This window comes from Oncorhynchus mykiss, chromosome 23, assembly GCF_013265735.2.
Source record: "Oncorhynchus mykiss isolate Arlee chromosome 23, USDA_OmykA_1.1, whole genome shotgun sequence".
Classification (NCBI taxonomy): Eukaryota; Metazoa; Chordata; class Actinopteri; order Salmoniformes; family Salmonidae; genus Oncorhynchus; species Oncorhynchus mykiss.
This window is the reverse complement of record NC_048587.1, coordinates 33,656,286-33,675,791: the sequence shown is the minus strand read 5'-3', so window position 1 is coordinate 33,675,791 and position 19,506 is coordinate 33,656,286. Positions and strand designations below refer to the sequence as shown.

Sequence of the window (19,506 nt, the reverse complement as noted above, 5' to 3'; positions counted from 1 at the left end):
TCCTATGTTCCTCTGGCGATGTAGAGGTGAATCCAGGCCCTGCAGTGCCTAGCTCCACTCCTATTCCCCAGGCGCTCTCTTTTGACGACTTCTGTAACCGTAATAGCCTTGGTTTCATGCATGTTAACATTAGAAGCCCCCTCCCTAAGTTTGTTCTTTTCACTGCTTTAGCACACTCTGCCAACCCGGATGTTCTAGCTGTGTCTGAATCCTGGCTTAGGAAGACCACCAAAAATTCAGACATTTTAATTCCAAACTACAACATTTTCAGACAAGATAGAACTGCCAAAGGGGGCGGTGTTGCAATTTACTGCAAAGATAGCCTGCAGAGTTCTGTCCTACTATCCAGGTCTGTACCCAAACAATTTGAACTTCTACTTTTAAAAATCCACCTTTCTAAAAACAAGTCTCTCACCGTTGCCGCCTGCTATAGACCACCCTCTGCCCCCAGCTGTGCTCTGGACACCATATGTGAACTGATTGCCCCCCATCTATCTTCAGAGCTCGTGCTGCTAGGCGACCTAAACTGGAACATGCTTAACACCCCAGCCATCCTACAATCTAAACTTGATGCCCTCAATCTCACACAAATTATCAATGAACCTACCAGGTACCTCCCCAAAGCCTTAAACACGGGCACCCTCATAGATATCATCCTAACCAACTTCCCCTCTAAATACACCTCTGCTGTCTTCAACCAAGATCTCAGCGATCACTGCCTCATTGCCTGCATCCGTAATGGGTCAGCGGTCAAACGACCTCCTCTCATCACTGTAAAACGCTCCCTGAAACACTTCAGCGAGCAGGCCTTTCTAATCGACCTGGCCGGGGTATCCTGGAAGGATATTGACCTCATCCCGTCAGTAGAGGATGCCTGGATATTTTTTTTAAATGCCTTCCTAACCATCTTAAATAAACATGCCCCATTCAAGAAATTTAGAACCAGGAACAGATATAGCCCTTGGTTCTCCCCAGACCTGACTGCCCTTAATCAACACAAAAACGTCCTATGGCGTTCTGCATTAGCATCGAACAGCCCCCGTGATATGCAGCTGTTCAGGGAAGCTAGAAACCATTATACACAGGCAGTTAGAAAAGCCAAGGCTAGCTTTTTCAAGCAGAAATTTGCTTCTTGCAACACTAACTCAAAAAAGTTCTGGGACACTGTAAAGTCCATGGAGAATAAGAACACCTCCTCCCAGCTGCCCACTGCACTGAAGATAGGAAACACTGTCACCACTGATAAATCCACCATAATTGAAAATTTCAATAAGCATTTTTCTACTGCTGGCCATGCTTTCCACCTGGCTACTCCTACCCCTGTCAACAGCACTGCACCCCCAACAGCAACTCGCCCAAGCCTTCCCCATTTCTCCTTCTCCCAAATCCATTCAGCTGATGTTCTGAAAGAGCTGCAAAATCTGGACCCCTACAAATCAGCCGGGCTAGACAATCTGGACCCTTTCTTTCTAAAATTATCTGCCGAAATTGTTGCCACCCCTATTACTAGCCTGTTCAACCTCTCTTTCGTGTCGTCTGAGATTCCCAAAGATTGGAAAGCAGCTGCGGTCATCCCCCTCTTCAAAGGGGGGGACACTCTTGACCCAAACTGCTACAGACCTATATCTATCCTACCATGCCTTTCTAAGGTCTTCGAAAGCCAAGTCAACAAACAGATTACCGACCATTTTGAATCTCACCATACCTTCTCTGCTATGCAATCTGGTTTCAGAGCTGGTCATGGATGCACCTCAGCCACGCTCAAGGTCCTAAACGATATCTTAACCGCCATCGATAAGAAACATTACTGTGCAGCCGTATTCATTGATCTGGCCAAGGCTTTCGACTCTGTCAATCACCACATCCTCATCGGCAGACTCAACAGCCTTGGTTTCTCAAATGATTGCCTCGCCTGGTTCACCAACTACTTCTCTGATAGAGTTCAGTGTGTCAAATCTGAGGGTCTGTTGTCCGGACCTCTGGCAGTCTCTATGGGGGTGCCACAGGGTTCAATTCTTGGACCAACTCTCTTCTCTGTATACATCAATGAGGTCGCTCTTGCTGCTGGTGAGTCTCTGATCCACCTCTACGCAGACGACACCATTCTGTATACTTCCGGCCCTTCTTTGGACACTGTGTTAACAACCCTCCAGGCAAGCTTCAATGCCATACAACTCTCCTTCCGTGGCCTCCAACTGCTCTTAAATACAAGTAAAACTAAATGCATGCTCTTCAACCGATCACTACCTGCACCTACCCGCCTGTCCAACATCACTACTCTGGACGGCTCTGACTTAGAATACGTGGACAACTACAAATACTTAGGTGTCTGGTTAGACTGTAAACTCTCCTTCCAGACCCATATCAAACATCTCCAATCCAAAGTTAAATCTAGAATTGGCTTCCTATTTCGCAACAAAGCATCCTTCACTCATGCTGCCAAACATACCCTTGTAAAACTGACCATCCTACCAATCCTCGACTTTGGCGATGTAATTTACAAAATAGCCTCCAATACCCTACTCAACAAACTGGATGCAGTCTATCACAGTGCAATCCGTTTTGTCACCAAAGCCCCATACACTACCCACCATTGCGACCTGTACGCTCTCGTTGGCTGGCCCTCGCTTCATACTCGTCGCCAAACCCACTGGCTCCATGTCATCTACAAGACCCTGCTAGGTAAAGTCCCCCCTTATCTCAGCTCGCTGGTCACCATAGCATCTCCCACCTGTAGCACACGCTCCAGCAGGTATATCTCTCTAGTCACCCCCAAAACCAATTCTTTCTTTGGCCGCCTCTCTTTCCAGTTCTCTGCTGCCAATGACTGGAACGAACTACAAAAATCTCTGAAACTGGAAACACTTATCTCCCTCACTAGCTTTAAGCACCAACTGTCAGAGCAGCTCACAGATTACTGCACCTGTACATAGCCCACATATAATTTAGCCCTATCAACTACCTCTTTCCCAACTGTATTTAATTTATTTATTTATTTTGCTCCTTTGCACCCCATTATTTTTATTTCTACTTTGCACATTCTTCCATTGCAAAACTACCATTCCAGTGTTTTACTTGCTATATTGTATTTACCTTGCCACCAAGGCCTTTTTTTGCCTTTACCTCCCTTCTCACCTCATTTGCTCACATTGTATATAGACTTGTTTATACTTTATTATTGACTGTATGTTTGTTTTACTCCATGTGTAACTCTGTGTTGTTGTATCTGTCGAACTGCTTTGCTTTATCTTGGCCAGGTCGCAATTGTAAATGAGAACTTGTTCTCAACTTGCCTACCTGGTTAAATAAAGGTAAAATAAAAAAAATAAATAAAAAAGATTGAACTCTTTGGACTGAATGCCAAGCGTCATGTCTAGAGGAAACCTGGCACCATCCCTACGGTGAAGCATGGTAGTGGCAGCATCATGTTGTGGGGATGTTTTTCAGCGGCAGGGACTGGGAGACTAGTCAGGATCGAGGCAAACAGTCATGGAGCAAAGTACAGATAGCTCCTTGATTAAAACCTCCTCTGGGCCTCAGACTAGGGCGAAGGTTCACCTTCCAACAGGACAACGGCCCTAAGAACACAGTCAAGACAATAAAGGAGTGGCTTCATAACAGACGTCTCAATGTCATTGAGTGGCCCAGCCAGACCCCAGACTTGAACCTGATCGAACATCTTTGGAAAGACCAGAAAACAGCTGTGCAGCAACTCTTCCCATCCAACCTGACAGAGCCTGAGAGGATCTGCAGAGAAGAATGTGAGAAATTCCCTACATACAGTTGTGCCAAGCTTGTCGCGTCATAAATGTGCTAACATTTCTAAAAACCTGTTTTTCTTATCATTATAAGGGAGTGTGTGTAGATTGAAGATAGAAAAACACGATTTAATCCATTTTATAATAAGACTAAGGTAACAAAATGTGGAAAAGTTAAGGTGTCTGAATAGTTTCCAAATGCTTTGTAGATTTTATTTCAAGATATGGGTGTGGTTAACATTGGCTGCCATAAACTTTCATTTTACTGTGATCCCTGTAATAGAAACTGAAACTTAACTGAGAGCAATAAAAGACACAGTCACTATCAGAAAACACACTTCATCTGAACAGGGACAGCTGGCATTTGAAAAAACAAGTCCTGATTTGAATTATGAGGTAAGCAATGGGGAGTTTTAAGTAATTATTTTTTTGTTACAATTTCATTTTAGTATTTTTGAATATGATATGATCCCTTGGTAAGCAATCTTTTCATTCTTTAGTGCATTATCATATTATGTGTAACCGATGCGAAATGTTTAGCTAGTTAGCGGTGGTGCGCTCTAATATCGTTTCAATCGGTGACGTCACTTGTTCTGAGACCTTGAAGTAGTGGTTCCCCTTGCTCTGCAAGGGCCGCGGCTTTTGTGGAACGATGGGTAACGATGCTTCGTGGGTGACTGTTGTTGATGTGTGCAGAGGGTCCCTGGTGCTTTCTTCTCATTGTGTAATACATTTATTTGCTATGAACTTTAAAGGCCCAGTGCAGTCAAAATGTACTTTTTCTTGTGTTTTATTTCATATTGTACAACAGCTGATGAAACAAAAACTGTAAAAGTGTGAAAACATTTGATCAGTGTTAATTCCTGATAGTTGCTGGTAGAAAAATACAATCTATACAGGACCTTCCAATTAGAAGGTTTGCAATGGCGGGAGTTACGGCTTTCCATGATAACATCCCACATGCTCTAAATTTGGTGATAGACCAATACGAACAAGAGTTCCAGACCTCTCCCAGACAGTCCTAGCAAAATTATTACTTGAGAATTCGTTTTTTTTTTGTTGCAAAAAAGGTTTTAGTTGCCCATTTTAATGGCAATCTATTAAAGTAAGGTACTTAATTGTTGTCCATAAATTATTTGATATTGATATAAAAACAGCTAAATTACTCTTTACATTTTCTCAAAATCAAAATCATTCTCAGTGACAGTGAGAACACCCTTGAAAAAAACCTAAAGAAACTGCAATGTCACTTCACCTGGGAGCTAAACAAGGAACAGGCTGACCTCAACCTCCTGGAGATAAAACTACGTGAAACGCTGGAAGTAGTTCAGGAGGGCTTTGAAGGCAATCTGAAAAGACACAGTTTAAACCTTCTGGCTTATATTAAGCACCTAAAAGGTGAAGATAAGAGAGCACTGGAATGCTTAGAGAAGGCAGAGAGGGAAAACGCTCATGGCGAGAGGCTGTGTGTAGTGACGTATGGAAACCTGGCCTGGGTCTGCCATCACATTGGAGATGACATAAGAGCAGACGGGTATATTCAGAAGCTGGAGGAGATACACAAGGCCTCTGCCACAGCCTCAACCTCTGTCCTGCTTGTGCCCAGAGAGGTCCACAGTGAAAAGGCCTGGTCCCTCCTCAAGTTCTCAAAGCACCACTACACAAGGTATCTAGATTAATCATTTATTATGTATATTGTAATAAAAGGCTGACTGATGACTGTTGGCTTTATGTACTGTTTAGTCTGATTTCACTTTTGGAAATCAATAACACCTCTCCTTTCAGTCCTTTTCCTCATTTACCCTCCCCTCCTCCCCTCTTCTCTCCCCTCACTCATCCTGTTTCTTTTCTTCCCTTCTCCTCTCCTTAGAGCCAAGGAGTGCTTTCAGGAGGCTCTGCAGATGGAGCCTGAAGATAAGGAGTGGAACTCGGGTTTTGCCTTCTCTCTGTTCCGCCAGGAGGGCCTGGTGACTAGGGAGGACCAGAGGCTCTCCTATGAGGATTCCCTTGCTGTTAAACAGCTGAATTATGTCCTGGAGCTCAACCCAGACAGTGCCATGACCAGGGTCTACCTGGGCCTGAAGTGCTACAAGAACCGGAGGAACGCAGAGGCCTGGGGCTACATGAGAAAGGCTCTGAGTCTGGCACCCTACGACCTCAGTGTGGTACTACAGGTGGGGAGAGAAGTTTAGGCTAAAAAGCATTCTAATGCTCTAAGATTAGGTCACATAATTCTGTGATGTGTTGGACCTATAGGTATTTTGGATTTAAAATGAACAGTTTCTGTCTGTATATGACTATCCAGCGTTGTGTGTATTAGTAGGGCATGCACAAAGTGTTATGCCTCCTGTTTCACTCCATTTAAAATGGGTTTCTCCTATTTTGTGCTTTCTGAACACCATCGAGCGCATCCTGACTGGTTGCATCACTGCCTGGTGTAGCAACTGCTCGGGCCTCCGACCGCAAGGCAAAACAGAGGGCATTGCGTACGGCTCAGTACATCACTGGGACCAAGCTTCCTGCCATCCAGGACCTATGTACCAGGCAGTGTCACAGGAAGGCCCAAAAAATTGTCAAACTCCAGCCACCCTAGTCATAGAATGTTCTCTCTGCTACCGCACTGCAAGCAGTACCGGAGGGCCAAGTCTAGGTCCAAGAGGCTTCTTAACAGCCTCTATCCCCAAGCCATAAGACTCCTGAACATCTAATCAAATGGCTACCCAGACTACTTGTATTGCCCCCACCCCCTTCTTTTATGCCGCTGCTACTCTCTGTTATTATCTATGCATAGTCACTTTAATTACTACCTACATGTACATATTACCTCAATTACCTCGACTAACCGGTGCCCCCGCACATTGCCTCTGTACCTGTATGCCCTTTGTAAAGTCTCGTTATCGTTATTTTACTGCTGCTCTTTAATTACTTGTTCCTTTAATTTCTTATTCTTATTCATATTTTTTTCAACTGCATTGTTGGTTAGGAGCTTGTAAGTAAGCATTTCACTGTAAGGTCTACACCTGTTGCATTCAATGCATGTGACTAATAACATTTGATTTGATTTGAGGTGGGGAGGTTCATGAAAAAGGAGCAGAGTTATGATGAAGCCCTGGCAGTGCTGCTTAGGATGCTGCAGAGGGCGCCAAACTCTTCCCGCCTGCACCACGAGATAGCCAACAACTACCGCTGGAGGGCTAAGCAGAGCGGAGACCCCCACGACCAAACACTGCTCAAACGCTGTGTGTTCCATCTGGAGGAGGGGGCACGCCTCAACCCCACACACATCTACCCTCAGGTTAGAGATACATGCATGCACACACACACAGTGATAAACACACCCAGGACAGGGAAGCTACATCAAATCAAATTGTAGTAGTCACATGCTCCGAATACAACAGGTATTACAATGAAATGCTTACTCACGAGCCCCTAACCAACAATGCAGTTTAAAAAATATGCATAAGGAACATTTTAAAAAGTAACAAGTAATTAAAGAGCATTAGTAAAATAACAATAGCGAGACTATATACAGGGGGGTACCGGTACAGAGTCAACGTGCAGAGACATCGGTTATTTGAGGTAATGTGTACATGTAGGTAGAGTTACTAAAGTGACTATACATAGATGATAACAACAGAGAGTAGCAGCGGTGTAAAAGGGGGGAGGGGCAATGCAAATAGTCTGGGTAGCCATTTGATTAGGTGTTCAGGAGTCTTATGGCTTGGGGGTGGAAGCTGTTTAGAAGCCTCTTGGACCTAGACTTGGCACTCCGGTACCGCTTGCTGTGCGGTAGCAGAGAGAACAGTCTATGACTAGGGTGACTGGAGTCTTTGACAATTTTTAGGGCCTTCCTCTGACACGGCCTGGTATAGAGGTCCTGGATGGCAGGAAACTTAGCCCCAGTGATGTACTGGGCCCTTTGCACTGCCCCCTGTAGTGCCTTGAAGTCGGAGGTCGAGCAGTTGCCATACCAGGCAGTGATGCAACCATGCTCTCAATGGTGCAGCTGTTAAACCTTTTGAGTATCTGAGGACCCATGCCAAATCTTTTCAGTCTCGTGAGGGGAATAGGTTTTGTAGTGCCCTCTTCACGACTGTCTTGGTGTGTTTGGACCATGTCAGTTTGTTGGTGATGTGGACACCAAGGAACAAGAAGCTCATAACCTGCTGCACTGCATCCCCGTCGATGAGAATGGGGGCGTGCTCAGTCATATTTTTCCTGTAGTCCACAATCATCTCCTTTCTCTTGATCATGTTGAGGTTGTTGTCCTGGCACCACACGGCCAGGTCTCTGACCTCTTCCCTATAGACTGTCTTGTTGTTGTCGGTGATCAGGCCTATCACTGTTGTGTCATCGGCAAACTTAATGATGGTGTTGGAGTCATGCTTGGTTGTGCAGTCATGAATAAATATGGAGTACAGGAGAGGACTGAGCACGCACCCCTGAGGGTCCCCTGTGTTAAGGATCAGCGTGGCGGATATGTTGTTACCTACCCTTACCACCTGGGGGCAGCCCGTCAGGAAGTCCATGATCCAGTTGCAGAGGGAGGTGTTTAGTCCCTGGGTCCTTAGCTTATTGATGAGCATTGAGGGTACTATGGTGTTGAATGCTGAGCTGTAGTCAATGAATAGCATTCTCACGTTGGTGTTCATTTTGTCCAGGTGGTAAACGGCAGTGTGGAGTGCAATAGAGATTGCATCATCTGTGGATCTGTTGGGGCGGTATGCAAATTAGAGTGGGTCTAGGGTTTCTAAGATAATGGTGTTGATGTGAGCCATGACCAGCATTTCAAAGCACTTCATGGCTACAGACATGAGTGCTACGGGTCGGTAGTCATTTAGGCAGGTTACCCTAGTGTTCTTGGGCACAGGCACTCTGGTGGCCTGCTTAAAACATGTTAGTTTACAAACTCGGACAGGGAGATATTAAACATGTCAGTGTAGACACTTGCCAGTTGGTCAGTGCATGCTCGCAGTACACGTCCTGGTAATCCGTTTGGCCCTGCGGCCTTGCGAATGTTGACCTGTTTAAAGGTCTTACTCACATCGGCTGCGAAAAGCGTGATCACGCAGTCTTCCGGAACAGCTGGTGCTCTCATACGTGTTCCAGTGTTATTTGCCTCGAAGCGAGCATATAAGTAGTTTAGCTCTTCTGGTAGGCATGTGTCACTGGGCAGCTCTCGGCTGTGCTAACGTTTTGTAGTCTGTAATGGTTTGCAAGCCCTGCCACATCCGACGAACGTCAGAGCCAGTCTAGTAAAATTCGATCTTAGTCCTGTATTGACGCTTTGCCTGTTTTAGGGTTCGTCAGAGGGTATAGCGGGATTTCTTATAAGCTTCCGGGTTAGAGTCCCGCTCCTTGAAAGTGGCAGCTCTAGCCTTTAGCTCATTGCAGATGTTGCCTGTAATCCATGGCTTCTGGTTGGGGTGTGTACATACGGTCACTGTGGGGACAACGTCATCGAGGCACTTATTGATGAAGCCAGTGACTGATGTGGTGTATTCCTCAATGCCGTCAGAGGAATCCCAGAACATATTCCAGTCTGTGCTAGCAAAACAGTCCTGTAGCTTAGCATCTGCTTCAGCTGACCACTTTTTTATTGATCTGGACACTTGTGCTTCCTCCCACTTAAGCAGGAATCCGGAGGATAGAATTATGGTCCGATTTGCCAAATGGAGGGCGAGGGAGAGGTTTGTATGCATCTCTGTGTGTGGAGTAAAGGTGGTCCAGAAGTTTTTTCCCTCTGGTTGCACATTTAACATACTGCCAGAAATTTGGTAAAACCGATTTTTAAGTTTCTCTGCATTAAAGTCCCCGGCTACTTGGAGCGCCGACTATGGGTGAACGTTTTCATGTTTGCTTATGGTGGAATATAGCTCTTTCAATGCTGTCTTGGTGCCAGCCTACGACTGCGGTGGTATATAAACAGCTACGGAAAAAATACAGATGAAAACTCTCTAGGTAGATAGTGTGGTCTACAGCTTATCATGAGATACTCTACCTCAGGCGAGCAATAGCTCGAAACCTCCTTAGATATCGTGCACCAGCTGTTATTTACAAAAATACATAGTCCACCGCCCCTTGTCTTACCAGACACTTCTGTTCTATTCTGTCGGTGCAGCGTATAACCAGCCAGCTGTATGTTGATAGTGCCGTCATTCAGCCATGTCTCCGTGAAGCATAAGATATTACAGTTTTGAATGTCCCGTTAGTAGTTTAATCTTCCGTGTAGGTCATCTATTTTATTGTCCAAAGATTGCACGTTTGCTAGCAGAATGGAAGGAAGTGGGGGTTTATTCGATCGCCTACGAATTCTCAGAAGGCAGCCAGCCCTCCGGACCCTTTTTCTCCACCTCCTCTTCACGCATATCAAGGGGATCTGGGCCTGTTCCCGAAAAAGCAGTATATTGTTTGCGTCCGGCTCGTCAGACTCGTTAAAGGAAAAAAAGGATTTTGCCAGTCCGTGGTGAGTAATCGCAGTCTTGATGCCCAGAAGTTATTTTTGGTCATAAGAGACAGTATCGGCAACATTATGTACAAAATAAGTTTAAAAAAAATATGTTATAAACAAACAAAAAAACACAATCGGTTGGGGACATACACTATTATCACTGATTTACCACATCCATTCTCCTCTCGACTCTGACCCAGGTGATATTCAAATACTTTCTTTATCACTGAGTTATGGTAATAATATCCAAACAAGACAATCCTCCTCTCCCCCAGGTGGAGCTGGCTGTGAGGTACTCAGAGCTGAAGGACACCAGTAAGGCCATGGAGAAGTTCCAAGAGCTGTGGTCCCGGTCAGATCTGAAGCCCTCCGACCGCCAGGCCTGGCACCGCATGTATGGTGACGTCCAGCTCTACCACCTGGGCTCTGAGAGGACCGCTGTCAACCACTACAAGGAGGGCATGAGGCTCTATAACATATCAACTGAATGGAGTCAGTGTAGAAGAAGGCTGCTCAAAGTGCTGAGGTTTAACAAGGAGAGGAGAGGAGATGACCCCTATGATATCAGAGAGTTTGTTGACTCATTCAAGAGAGGGGTTTTTAATGTGGAGGACGCTGGGGTGTCGACACTGACACTGGGCCACCCCTAGTCCACTTCATAATGAGTAGCCTTCCACTGTGGCTTTACCATCAACAGCTCTTTACATGTTTGATCATTCATAATAACAATTTGCTGATAATGCATTTAATATACACTGAGTACACCAAACATTAGGAACACCTTCCTAATATTGAATCCCACCCCCCCCCCCCCCCCCCCCCTTTGGCCTCAGAACAACCTCAATTCGGCCAGGCATGGGCTCTACAAGGTGTCGATCCTGTCCCATGTTGACTCCAATGCCTTTGGGTGGTGCACCATTCTTGATTCACACGGGAAACTCTTGAGCGTGGAAAAATCCAGCAGCGTTGCAGTTCTTAACACAAACCGGTGTGCCTGGCACCGACTACAATTCCCTGTTCAAAGGCAATTCAATATTTTGTCTTGCCCATTCATCCTCTGAATGGCATACATATACAATCCATGTCTCAATTGTCTCAAGGCTTAAAAATCCTTATTTAACCTGTCCCCTCCCCTTCATCTACACTGATTGAAGTGGATTTAACAAGTGACATCAATAAGGGATCATAGCTTTCACCTGGATTCACCTGGTCAGTCCTTGTCATGTGTATATACTGACTGACTTTCACCTGGTCTAAAAAGCACTTTACATGCACTTTTTTGTATAGGGAATTAGGGGTTACTAATAAAATACTACGTTGCCCCTCAAATTGAAATATATAATATATTTAAATATAAACATTTTGCCTAGGACATTGTTTAAAATAAGTGAATCACTGTGCATGCTATTCTAACATACAGCTGAGAAGTGACATGGAGTTAAGTGCTTATTTTTGTAAAGATATACTATTTCACAATAAAAAATATATTTGCTGATACATTGTTTTCTCTTATTGCAGCCAGTGACCGTGAACACATATTTACTATTCTCTCTCTCTATGAGGTTTTCATATCTCATCAATAGTGTAAAAGGCTATCCTTCATCTGATATCATATATTATTCACTCAAATATCTCACTGATTTCTGTGGGGCAACCTACATAAAGTAAAACATTGCTTGTAGTGAGGTGTGAAGAATGGCTGCATCACTGGAACACATCCAAGTCATTTGCCTGATTTCTGGCTTTTCAGCCAGCCTGTCTGTGCCAAGACTTGTGCATTTGTCCTCATATAGATATTTATAAAAAGGTGCAAGGTTAAAAGTGCTGCTTGACTGAGAAATGGGAGTGGTTATGTCTAGGCCTAGGGTGATTCTTGCATGACTATTTTACACTTTCATTACAGTAGTCTCGTGTAGGCCTATACAGTAATATTACAAGCAAAGCAAATTCAGCCAAACCAGAATGTACAACCACTTTCCATAATATTAAGAAAATCATCAAAACAAGGAAAGCTTTAGCCCCTTGAATAAAACAATAGTCTGAACACTTAAAATGTATTAAAGATGTATTAGACTTGAGATTTTGAGGTGTCATTGTAGACTACAGACGTTTTTAAGGGAAATGCTCTCCAATGGGCTACGTCACTGCTGTCTGCGACAAAACAATGAGGGAGAGAGAGAGGTAGACCGCGATAGAGAGAGGACGCGCGCGTTGGCAGGCAGTCAAGCCTACAGCTGATTCAATACATTTTCAGCACTATGGACAGTTCCATTTTGCAGCGCGAGCGGACAGAGGGGATATAAAAGATAGGAGCAGCGCTACTTAGCATACCAACACCGCTGAGACAACTGAGGCAACATGAGCCACCAAATTGAGTATCGGTCGGGTTCTCCACATAGAAGAGCTCAAGATGACTATTCCCGCTATCAACACAAACTGACCGGATCCCCCTCGGCGTCCAGGACCGTTATAGGTTTTGGGTCGGCTACCGCATTTATGAACAGAGGATATGCGACGACGCCGAAGAGCGAATTCGGATCGGTTACAAGATCGGATATCTTTTTAGATTCATCAAACACGTTTACCGGGGTGTTGACGAAAATTAATGAGAAAGAACTGCTCCATGGGCTGAACGGCCGTTTCACCGGGTTCATCGAGAAGGTGCGTCATTTGGAGCACCAAAATGAATTGCTCGAGAGGGAAATCGAGGAAATCAAACAGAAGGCACAGTCCCCCGCATCTCTGGCACAGGAGCACGAGTCGGAGCTTATGGATCTGAGGAAACTAGTGCATGACATCACCCTTCAGAAGCGTCAGATCGTGATAGAACATCAGAACCTGGAGGAAGACTTCCTCACCTTGAGAGACAAATACGACCAGGAGGCTCGTGAACGCTCGGATGCAGAGAAAGGCATCCTGGTGCTGAAAAAGGACGCCAACGACGCATACCTGGCAAAACTTCAGCTGGACAAGAAAGCGCAATCTCTGGTGGACGAGATTCACTTCCTGAAGAAAAACCATGAGGACGAGGTGTTGGAGATGGTAGCCCAGATCCACGAGTCTCAGGTGACGGTCGAGGAGCATGCCTTTGCAAAACTCGATATCACTGCGGCTCTCCGGGACATCCGTGCACAGTTGGAAGGTCACGCCGCCTCCAACATCCTTGAGGTCGGGGAGAGTTTCCGTGTCCAGTTCACAAAGTTGACAAAAGCGGCAGAGAGCAACAGAGAGGCGCTGAAGGCAACACAGCAGGAGATCCAGGAGAATAGGAGGCGCTTCCAAGGGAAGAACATTGAACTGGACTGCGCGAAAGGAACAAGAGAGGCCCTGGAAAAACAACTACATGAGCTGGAGGAGCGTCACTATTCGGAAATGATTAATTACCAGGTAGGCTATGGTTTATTTTGTACCTCTAATAATTTATTGCAAATAAACATATGCATTTGTATGATGACCCCTGCTTTTCTGTCCAGGACACTGTCAGGCAGCTGGAGAATGAGCTGACTAATGCTAAACTAGATATGTCTGGCCACCTGAGAGAGTACCAGGACCTGCTGAATGTCAAAATGGCTTTGGATGTGGAGATTCTCTCTTACAGGTAAGAGACAAACTCTGTCTCTCTCACTAGATAAGGAAACTTGTGTGGAGCTTGTTTTGGTAATTTTGAATATCAAAGTTTAGCCATACAATATCCTTGACAAAGGAAAATACCATTTGTGTTATTTTTTATTTAACCTTTATTTAATTAGCCAAATCAGTAAAGAACAAATTCTTATTTACAATGACGGCCTACCCCTGCCAAACCCTAACCCGGACGATGCTGGGCAAATTGTGCGCCGCCCTATGGGACTCCCAATCATGGCTTTTTGTGATACAGCCTGGAATCAAACCAAGGTCTGTAGTGACGCCTCTAGCACTGAGATGCAGTGCTTTAGACAGCTGCGCCACTCGGGAGTTTTAGTGTGTTCCTGGATCTATTTCTGGGGATAACCAGGAGGTGCACCTTTTATTCTACCCCAGCACTAACACGTTTGAAAATGTGCAAAACTGTCATAGTGTTAGTGAGGGATCACTACAGACACAGTTAATAACGGATAACAAAAAAAAAGAAACAGTAGACATTTTTTGAAATAGAGGAAGTTTGATTTCATATTTAACACATCAAATGAACAGACCATGGCTTATATCACAATACACAATGACACTTTAGTCATAATATGGATATTGAGACACATCTACACAAATTGGGACATATGCATATTATTGTCATGATGGTAATCAAGCCTAATAAGTCTCTGTCTCCCTATAGGAAACTCCTGGAGGGTGAGGAGTTCCATCTGTCCACCATCTCTGACACCCACATCTCCATGCCCTACATCTACCGCCAGTCCCCTGTCTACACCCTGTCTTCCCTGGCCCGGCAGGGAGGGCCCACACGCAGGTCTGAGCCCCAGTACAAGTTTGTAGAGGAGATCATCACTGAGACCACCAGAGAGGTGGAGTCCGAGTTTGAGGAGACAGGCTCTGAGGAGACAGGAGAGGGAGAGAAGGAGGGAGAGGAGAGTGACAAAGCTGAGAGGAGGGGTAAGGAAGAGGAGGATGAGGAGAAAGTGGAAGATTTAGGTAAAGTGGATCTTAAAGTGGAGGCCCCAGAGAAAGAGGGGGAACAGGAGGAAGAGTCTAAGGGCCAGCAGATAGAAACATCAGCAGAGGTTGAGGTAAATGGAGATGGAGTTAACCCTAGCAAGGGAGAAAATGGAGAGGAAGGAGATGACAAAGGAGAGGAGGACATTGACACAGGTGACAATACACAAAGTGAAGTCAAATCAGCTAAGGCCACCAGTGAGGAAGAGAAGGAAAAACTGGACACAACAGAGGAGATAGACGGTGAGATTAAAGATGTGGGGGAGCCATTAGAAAACGATAACACCCCAAAACATGACAAGTCCCTGCCAGAGGTTCCCATGAAGGGTGACATCTCCATAGAACCCAAAACGTCAGAGTCAGAGGATATTCAAACAGAAAGTTCAATAAAGGGTGAACCACAGGTCCCCACAGAGGACATTTCCAAAGAGCCCAAAAAGGTGTCAGAGGAGAGCAAAAAAGAAAGCCCATCAAAAGAGAAAAAAGAGGTAGATCTGAAAGAGCAGAGCACCCTAGCACTGGAGCAGAAGCCTGATCAGAAGGTGCACAGAGAATCAGACCAACTTCAAGAGGCAGAGAGTGCTGTGGCAACACAAGAAGAGGATCTCCCTGAGCCCACAGAGAAGGACATGAAATCCCATGATATCACTGCTGAGCTGAAAAACAGCTCCGCCAAGGTGACATGGGGACAGGTGAAGTCACCAGATGATTCTGGTGTAAAAACTACACAGGATGACAAAACGGTAGGAGGTAAAATTTCAGCCAGACTTCCCAGCACAACAACTGAGTGTGAGGAAGAGCCTGTGCCACAGACACCTGAAAAGGAGGTGGGTCTGACAGAGCCAAAAATGAGCAGCAATGATGATAGTGTAAAATCTGTTGAGCAGAATGAATCTAATGGCAGTGAAAATTTCACAAATGATATCACAACAGCTGAGGAAAAAGTGAAAGAATCTGATACATCCTCTAAACTAGACACAACTATCTCCCCTAAAGAGGAAACAACCCCACAACCAGAGCCAACCGTCACACCCAAAGAAGAAACATCCCCAAAAATGGACCCAATGGTCACCCCCAAGAACGAGACATCACCTAAACCAGACCCCACAGTCACCCCTAAAGAAGAAACTTCGCCAAAACCAGAAGTCACCCCTAAAGAAGGAACTTCCCCAAAACCAGCCTCAATCATCACCCCTATAGAAAAAACTTCCCAAAAACCAGAGCCAGCAGTCACCCCTAAAGAAGAAACTTCCCCCAAACCAGAATCAACCATCACCCCAAAATATGAAATATCCCCTAAACCAGACCCAACCGTCACCCCTAAAGAAGAAACAAGCCCAAAACCAGACCCAACCGTTAGCCCTAAAGAAGAAACATGCCCAAAACTAGACCCAACCTTCACCCCTAAAGAAGAAACAAGCCCAAAACCAGACCCAACCGTCACCCCTAAAGAAGAAACTTCGCCAAAACCAGAAGCCACCCCTAAAGAAGGAACTTCTCCAAAACCAGAAGTCACCCCTAAAGAAGGAACTTCCCCAAAACCAACCCCAAACATCACCCCTAAAGAAGAAACTTCGCCAAAACCAGAAGCCACCCCTAAAGAAGGAACTTCCCCAAAACCAGAAGTCACCCCTAAAGAAGGAACTTCTCCAAAACCAACCCCAAACATCACCCCTAAAGAAGGAACTTCACCAAAGTCTGAACCAGAAGTCACCCCTAAAGAAGGAACTTCCCCAAAACCAACCCCAAACATCACCCCTAAAGAAGGAACTTCCCCAAAATCAGCCTCAAACGTCACCACTAAAGAAGAGACCTCCCCTAAACCAGAATCAACCATCACTCCAAAATATGAAATATCCCCTAAACCAGCCCCAACCGTCACCCCCAAAGAAGAAACATCCCCAAAAATGAACCCAATGGTCACCCCCAAGGATGAGACATCACCTAAACCAGACCCCACAGTCACCCCTAAAGAAGAAACATCACAATCAGACCCAACCATTACCCCTAAAGAAGAACCATCCCCTAAACCAGAACCAGCAGTCACCCTTAAAGAAGAAACTTCCCCAAAATCAGAATCAGTACTCACCCCTAAAGAAACTTTCCCCAAACCAGCTCCAACTATCACCCCCAAAGAGACCTTCCCTAAACCAGAAACAACCACCACCCCTAAAAAAGAAACTTCCCAAAAACCAGAACCAGCAGTCACCCCTAAAGAAGAAACTTCCCCCAAACCAGAATCAACCATCACTCCAAAATATGAAATATCCCCTAAACCAGAATCAACCATCACCCCTAAAGAAGAAACATCCCCAAAACCAACCCCAAACATCACCCCTAAAGAAGAAACTTCACCAAAGTCTGAACCAGAAGTCACCCCTAAAGAAGGAACTTCCCCAAAATCAGCCTCAAACGTCACCACTAAAGAAGAGACCTCCCCTAAACCAGAATCAACCATCACCCCAAAATATGAAATATCCCCTAAACCAGCCCCAACCGTCACCCCCAAAGAAGAAACATTCCCTAAACCGGCCCCAACCATCAAACCTACCAAGATCACCCCTAAAGATGAAATATCCCCTATATCAAACTTAATCATTACCCCAGAATCAACGACCACCCCTACAGAGAGTGAAACGATCAGCAGTGGAGGCAAAGCTGAGACTGCCACACCACCAGAGAAACAGGTGCCTTCCGTTGCAAAGAGCAAGGACTCACACAGAGAGGCGCCAGAGAGCAGCACAACTCAGGAGAAACCAGAGGAAAGTACGGCTAAAGAGCCTGAGAAGGTTACGGATCCCAACGATGAAACCCCAAAGACAGAGAACGTGAAGACCAAGGCCTCTGAGGAAAAACCTGAACATGTGGAGATATCTATTACAAAGACATCACCAGTGAAAGAACAGGCTGTATCAACCATGGGTTTGAAAGAGAAAACTGTTGACGGGAAGACAACAGAAGGGGCACAATCTAAGATAGATGAGAAAGGCTTTACAAGAGGTGATGAAGACAGCAAAGATGACAAAACTGCGAAGAAGCCATCAACAGGGCAAGCTGCTCAGCCAATTGCAGAAAAGCAAGCTAAACCTAAAACCTGGGACTTAACCTCTTTTTAGAAAGACCAGATTTAGAGGTCAGTAGACATTTTCTGTAAACCTGCATGATTAGTGCAAGCCTTCAAAGCAATATGAGAACTGCTCCACCTTGAAAGATTAACTGATGCTTAATATGTACAGTATCATAATTCATAGCTGTCAATTATGAGACCATTAATGAGCTCCTGTGAGATATGTACTGCAATATGGAATGTAACTAATCAATAGCTGTATTTTGCTGTTCCTATTTTCTTCTGCCCAAGCGATGATGGGAATTGGGATGATAATGTTCATGGTTGATAATGTGATTTGATAATGCCTGAATAAGCCAAGAAATAAATGCTATTGGAAGAGCACTTCTGTTTCCAGCTATTCTAACTTGCTGTGCTGTATTCCACCTGATAAGATGCACCACATAACAGCCAACTTAAGAGTAAAAAAAAAAAGGCTTTTGCCTTTACATCAGTGTCCCCATGATGAAACAGAGGTACTTTAGGGTCACCCAGTTGCTCATAAAAGTGCCTTATAGTCAGGTCTTTATATAGACCAAAGTATCTGGATAAGGTGACCCTCAATTCATCAGCTTTGAAAGTGTGCTGCTGACACACCACATTGTTGAACTGACCTTGTTCCCTGACCCTCACAATATTTTACCCATGAGAGGTTGTCTATAGGCCAGCTTCCAGGCCAACTATACTGAACAAAAATAAATGCAACATGTAAAGTTTTCATGAGCTGAAATAAAATATCCCATACATTTTACATAAGCACAAAATGCTTATTTCTCTCAAATGTTGTGCATACATTTGTTTACATACCTGTTAGTGAGCATTTCTACTTTGCCAAGATAATCTATCCACAACCCCAGACTACGTGTAACCATGCCAGCCCAGGACCTCCACATCCAGTTTCTTCACCTGCGGGATTGTCTGAGACCAGCCACCCAGACAGCTGACGAAACTGTGGTTTTGCACAACCGAAGTCAGAAACCGTCTCAGGGAAGCTCAGCTGCATGCTCATCATCCTCACCAGGGTCTTGAACTGACTTCAGTGGGTAAATGCTCACCTTCGATGGCCACTGGCACGCTGCAGAAGTGTGCTCTTCAATGATGAATCCTGGTTTCAACTGTACGTGCAGATGGCAGACAGCGTGCATGGCAAAATACGTCCCAGTTCTTCCGTGGCCTGCACACTCAGACATGTCACCCATTGAGCATGTTTGGAACTCTCTGGATCGACAGTGTGTTCTAGTTCCCGCCAATATCCAGCAACTTCGCACAACCATGGAAGTGTGGGATAACATTCCACAGGCCACAAACAACAGCCTGATCAACTATGTGAAGATGTGTTGCGCTGCATGAGGCAAATGGTGGTCACACCAGATACTGCATTTCTGATCAATGTCCCTTCTGTGGCCAACAGATGCATATCTGTATTCCTAGTCATGTGAAATCCATAGATTATGGCCTCATTTCAATTGAAATGTCATGTAACTCACGAAAATCTTTGAAATTGTTACATTTATATTTGCACGCCTTGATAGGGGTTTAACATACCA

The 19,506-nt window shown here is 45.0% G+C and overlaps 2 protein-coding genes across 3 annotated transcripts; both read left to right on the top strand.

Moving 5' to 3' along the window:
* The first annotated feature begins 4,028 nt into the window (after nucleotides 1–4,028).
* ifit8 (interferon-induced protein with tetratricopeptide repeats 8) lies at nucleotides 4,029–11,704 on the top strand. Of its 2 annotated transcripts, XM_021580809.2 has the most exons (5): nucleotides 4,029–4,154; nucleotides 4,960–5,424; nucleotides 5,629–5,932; nucleotides 6,826–7,053; nucleotides 10,485–11,704. In XM_021580809.2, the coding sequence occupies exons 1-5, from the start codon at nucleotides 4,150–4,152 to the stop codon at nucleotides 10,857–10,859; spliced, it is 1,377 nt and encodes a 458-aa protein (XP_021436484.1). In that variant the 5' UTR covers nucleotides 4,029–4,149; the 3' UTR covers nucleotides 10,860–11,704. The 2 variants fall into 2 exon arrangements, with proteins under 2 accessions (XP_021436484.1, XP_021436485.1); XM_021580810.2 differs by lacking the exon at nucleotides 6,826–7,053.
* Nucleotides 11,705–12,389: 685 nt separating this feature from the next.
* Nucleotides 12,390–18,304, top strand: LOC110502626 (neurofilament medium polypeptide). Its single transcript, XM_036960266.1, has 3 exons — nucleotides 12,390–13,596; nucleotides 13,683–13,807; nucleotides 14,519–18,304. The coding sequence occupies exons 1-3, from the start codon at nucleotides 12,568–12,570 to the stop codon at nucleotides 17,967–17,969; spliced, it is 4,605 nt and encodes a 1,534-aa protein (XP_036816161.1). The 5' UTR covers nucleotides 12,390–12,567; the 3' UTR covers nucleotides 17,970–18,304.
* The last annotated feature ends 1,202 nt before the right edge of the window (nucleotides 18,305–19,506 follow it).